The sequence below is a fragment of the Egretta garzetta genome, unplaced genomic scaffold (assembly GCF_000687185.1).
Source record: "Egretta garzetta isolate BGI_Z169 unplaced genomic scaffold, ASM68718v1 scaffold14, whole genome shotgun sequence".
Taxonomy (NCBI): Eukaryota; Metazoa; Chordata; class Aves; order Pelecaniformes; family Ardeidae; genus Egretta; species Egretta garzetta.
Window position 1 is genome coordinate 4,029,742 of NW_009259588.1, and position 5,630 is coordinate 4,035,371.

The 5,630-nt window shown below is 41.6% G+C and overlaps 1 protein-coding gene across 1 annotated transcript in view; it reads right to left on the minus strand.

The window, feature by feature from the left end:
* Positions 1-5,630, minus strand: part of CDKAL1 (CDK5 regulatory subunit associated protein 1 like 1) — a 418,320-nt gene that overhangs the window by 275,880 nt on the left and 136,810 nt on the right. The window contains exon 7 of the mRNA XM_009637900.2: positions 5,592-5,627. Within this exon, the coding sequence (XP_009636195.2) occupies positions 5,592-5,627 (36 nt within the window). The remainder of the gene's footprint in view (positions 1-5,591; positions 5,628-5,630) is intronic.

Below are 5,630 nucleotides of genomic sequence, written 5' to 3' on the forward strand. Positions count from 1 at the left end.
ATAATTATTTTTGTTTCAACAGGAAGAGCTCCAAAATTTCCAATCCAGGGACACAAGAAAGGGGCAGGGGGTGACATTTACCACACTATTCTGTTAACCTCAGCGATTAATAAATGCAAATAGTTGATGCCGAATCTTTTAACCACGGTCATTTCACCAAGTTACTAACAAGCTGTAGTTCTCTATATTGCCTATCGAAAACCTGATTCCAAAATCCCCACCTTTTTTAGTCTGTCAAATACAAATACCTTGCATAATTTTTGCCAGTAGTACCTTTACTTTTCAATAATCTCAGTTTAAAAGGCAATTCTACTGCCTAGAAATACCATTATGGGCGTACTAGCATTCACGGGGTGCCTGTGCCGAGGGCTGGCAGCGGGGGGCTGCGGGGCGGCCCCTGTGAGGAGAGGCTGGGGCTGCCCTGTGCCAGGCACAGCCGGCTCCAATGGCCCCACCACTGGGCATGGCAGGCAGCTCGGGGAAAGCCTGGGTAAGGAAGGGTAAAATGCTGCCTTGTAGTGAGGAAAAAAGCGGGAGAAACAGCCCTGCAGCACCAAGGTGAGAGAAGGAGGAGAGAGAGGAGGTGCTCTGGGAACCCCAGCAGAGATTCCCCTGCAGCCCCTGGCAAAGACCACAATGACGATGAAGCAGGTCCTCCACAGGCTGCCGGGGGAGGACCTCACCAGAGCAGGCGGCTACACCCTGATGAAGCTGCAAGCCCACGGAGAGCCCATGCAGGAGCATGGTTTCTGGCAGTAACTGCACGCAGCCTGTGGGGAACCCACGCTGGAGCAGACTGTGTCTGAAGGATGGTGCCCCATGGAGAGGCGATCCACACTGGAGCAGTTCTTGAAGGACTGCAGCCCATGGGAAGGCCCCGGGCTGGAGCAGGGGAACAGTGTGGGGAAGCAGGAGCGCCAGAGAGGAGCTGCTATGGGCTGACCGCAACCCCCATTCCCCATCTTCCTGCCCCACTCAGAGGGAGGAGGTAGAGGAGTCTGGGATGAAAGAGTGAAGCTGAGCCTGGGAAGAAGTGGGGTGGGGGGAAGGTAGTTTTATGGTTTTCTCTTTGTTTCTCACCATACTACTCTATTTTTAATCAGCAATAAATTAAATTAATTTCCCCCAGTCAAGTCTGTTTTGCCTGTGACGGTAACTGGTAAGTGATCTCCTTGTCCTTAGCATGACCCATGAGCTTTTCCATCTTATTTTTTCCCCTGTCCTGTTGAGGAGGGGGAGAAAGAGAGCGGCTGGGTGGGGGTCTGGCAACCAGCCAAGGTCAACCCATCACACAGTGAGATAAATAAAACAACCCATCCAAAACTGTCCCCCCCTTTCTGTGTCCTTTCAAAGGATGCAGAAACAGAAACAGGGACTCAGTGAGGCCAGTACCCTCCCTCTGACCCTCCCCAGGCTGCACTTCAGCGCAGTTTCCTGACTGGGAGCCAAATGATACTTGTCCTCAGAAAGAAACTCCTAACCGCTTCAATTTTTATTCTTCATTTGGCTTGTCATCAGCTTCTTAAGTCAAAGCTACTCTTCCCACAATCACAGAAATTGAAATGAGAGCGTTTTACCTACTGTTATCAGCAGATTATAGTGAAATCAAACAGTAGATATAAATACTATTAATATGCTGGCATTAATATACATATGTATATGCACACACACACTCTTCACTGTAAGATAGGCAATCCAGCATAAATTCTACACTTTAGTCTCTGTATTATATAGACTATCTGCTCATTTTCACCCAGACTGACACTGCAATCCGTAATTACTAACCACATGAGGACAATTTAACAGTTAGTAAATATTGGTTAATGTTTAAACCGAGAATGGATGGGCAACTTCACCAGACAGGTCAACGTGACTGAAACCAAGAAAGGTTATGTGAAGTATAAAAGCCTCAACCCTGAAGTAATTTCCTTTGGTTGTTTTTTACAATCAAGTCTAATGACCCATTGTAAAACTATGTTTTGTGAAAGCATTAGACAGACACAATATGGACTAAACTCAATTCAACCTGTGTCCCTCATCTCCCTAAGGCCTAAGCTAAAAGCAGACTATGCACAAATACTTTGGTTCCACACCTCCCACCCCCAGAAAGCTTTAATAACATGGGATTTGAGACCTAGTACGTCTAGAAAGGAGCGGGGAGAGACCCAAGTCTCTGAAGACCTAAATTCAAAACTAAGGAATAAAGAATTTCTACATTAAGCAGTTAAAATTTCTCCTTTACATTACAGAATAAATGTATTATTTTACCTAATGTAACCTGTTTGTATCCAAGCTTGTACACACACACACTCTATGTTTTTTTTAAAGACAGCATTTAATGTGGTTCATAAAACGCTGACTTAAGCAATTACCATAAAGACGTTCTGTGGTTCCCATCAAAGACAAATCTTCATCTTATTGGGACATACTATGTAGCCCAAACAGCTTTTAAATTGTGTACAGAAATTTTACTTAATGATGGAACATACATCAATTATAACCCTGTTCTCTCCTAGCTCACGGACACTGCAGCTCCTTAGCAATACCTTCCTAACAGACTGTATCATCATAACATGTTACCGGGAAACTAAGCACATGAGTGGAAAAGGGTGCCCCAATAATGTAAAAATTACTATAATATAGTCTTATAATTTGGGTAACGTGCAGATGAAGCCAGGTTTACTAAACTGTTAAATCAGAGCCTTGCATGACAAAACTGTTCTGCATATCAGGAAGACTGATACGCTTTGGCTACGTGATTGTGGCTGTCATTTTGAGAAACCTAATTCTGAGGCTGAGATTGAATTAATTTGTCTAGCTTCTGTAGGAAGTATGCAGGTTTCAGATTAGAAGTTAAAATATCATAGTAAAAGTACCTGAAGATGCCTCTACTTAAAATACATCTTGAGACATAGTATAAATATTAATCAGACATGACCTGTATAGAAATACTGCACAGTTATTACAGATCGCTTCTGGAAATGACAGTTTATCTGATAATTTACCTGATAATCAGGAAATCTTAAAGTTCCATATGACTCGTGATGAAAGTCAGGGTGATATAAAAAATGAGACATCACTGGGCGTCTTAAAAATTCACTTTTGGCTGTTAGTGTGATAATAAACATGAGCATCCTTCTTTTCCATTTTCTGATGAAGAAGGATAAAATGTAAAGCCACATAAAAACTGTTTATGACAATTACCTCAACGGAGAGTTGGGAACCGGCAACTACGCTGTTTTCAGACAAATGAGGTAAAGATCTAATTCTTGAAACCAGCAGAATGACATTGTTCGAAAGGGGTTTTCCTGACAATGCCCTCAGGACTGAGAAATAAAGCTAGAAGAAACTCCTTCATATGTCATACAGAATTCTAAATAATTCCAAGAAAGCCATTTTCTTCAGGAGTACAGTAAGCTTTCAAACAAATCCAACAGGGGAGCCATTTTCTTGGAAAACTAGAAAGACGACTATTAAGAAAAAAAAGGGGGGGGAGGAGGCAAATTCTTTTTACAGTTTCCCCTTTTGCATTTTCACTGAAAGTTTATGGTTGGCAGAAACCTCTGTAGGTCATCTTGTCCAAGCCCCCTGCTCAAGCAGGGTCACCTAGAGCAGGTTACTCAGGACCACCCCCAGATGGCTTCTGAGTATCATCCTTACAGTGAAAAAGTGTTTCCAGATGCTCAGGGAGAACATCCCCTGTTTCAGTTGCCTCTGATCCTGTCCCCTGGCACCACTGAAGAGAGCCTGGCTCCGTCCCTCTTTGCACCCTCCCTTCAGGTATTTATACACACCGATAAGATCCCCCCGCCTTCAGCCTTCTCTTCTCCAGGCTGAACAGCCCCAGCTTTCTCAGCCTCTTCTGTGAGGAGAGATGCTCCAGTCTCAGTCTCTTAACCATCTTCATGCCCCTTCATTGGACTCTCTCTAGTACATCCGTGTCCTTCTTGCACTGGGGAGCCATTTTTGTTCATTTTTTTCAATGAAACTTCAGAAATCCTGTGTCCATTACTTACTGAGAAATCTCTGAAGGGAACTGGCACTATGTATGGAATTCAGCAGCCCACTCCTTTTTATTTAAAACACTTACAGTAAGCTAGAAAGGAGACAAAATCTTTCCCAAAATTCACACTTTGTAGTTTAAATGTTCTTTAACATGCCTACGAACATTATTTTCCAGAATTGTAACAATATGTAAAATGCAATCTTAATTCAATGAAAAGCATGATTTTAACAACTCCTACTAGATAGCTTGTCGTCTTTCTAGTCATGTAATATTCAGTCACAATAACCTGAGTAAGTATGTTATTGAAAAAGCAGCAATGCCTGGAGTCAGTATAAATATTACAAAACCCATTTTTGTTCAGGGAGAACATGCTGACCCAGGTTATCATCTTGAGATGATTCATTCCCTTAAAAATAAGTAAAATTCAGGAAAATCAGATCAGGATCTGAAATACTGTGCTGTGTAAAAATCATGAAGCATCCTCATCTCCAACACACTGTCATAAACATCACAATGCTTCTGGAAAACCAGTTTGGCTTAGTTAATAACAAATATGAAAACGTTGAAAATGTTGAATACGTTTCTTCTTTGGGTAGTACAGTAGGTTGTACCCCCAAAAAATAGATACCATAAGGTAAGGATAAACTGGGGAAAATTTTGCTTGGGAGTACGTAAGAGTACAGGTTTCATTTTTTAAAGCATTCAAAGCAATATGAAGTCTTAAGGCCTTCAAACCACAAACCCTAGAAGCCTTACACCACACTACACAATTCCTTGATAAAAGCTTTTTTTTTTTTTACTTTTAAATTTTGCACTGGTTCTACACTTTCATGCTGTACTTCAAAAACATCATACTCCAGCATTAAAGATACAGTCTTGTGGAGCAGACACTTGTTTATGCTGAAAGTACAGCCAATTAAACCAAACCTCGTAATTTAAAGCTTCATGGAACAGTAATTTTTATGGACTGATGAGTAATGGAGACAAACTTAGGTAACCCAGAAAGACCCAGACAAATATATTTATTTAATAGCAAATGTTTACTAGTGAGGCTGCAGAAGCAATATTGTCTTCTTCCCCCTTCCCCGCAAAGTACTGCATGTACACACACACACGAACACAGCCAGAGAGAACAAGGAACACAGTTACAAAAGAACATTAAAGCAGCTGATAATTTATCTGTCCTGCTGAGGAAAGCTCAAGGAAGTGAGCCAAAATATCTGAAAAGAAGAAAACATGAGGGGACTAGACATAAGAAAGTAGAGATATAGGACTGAAATAAGATAGCACAGAAACTTTAAACAGTACTTTACACCCACCTACATTGATGCAACTTAAATGATTTCTTGAAGTCTCCCCAGCATCATTTACCTATGAATCCAACAGGCCATAGAGCTCTTGCCAGAAAAGGTCTCTGAAATTACCACTTACACAAAGCATACACAGCAAAGTATCACGCTGCCCAGACATTTAACTAGAGGAGAAAGCAAGCGTTAGATTGATAAAGAACATAACAGCAGCAGTTTGGCTAGCTAACACCTACATCTTGCAGGCTAGCTGCTATCATTTCAAGCATGATGCTTACCTTTAATAGTTTCCTCCACAACTTCTACTACACGATCTA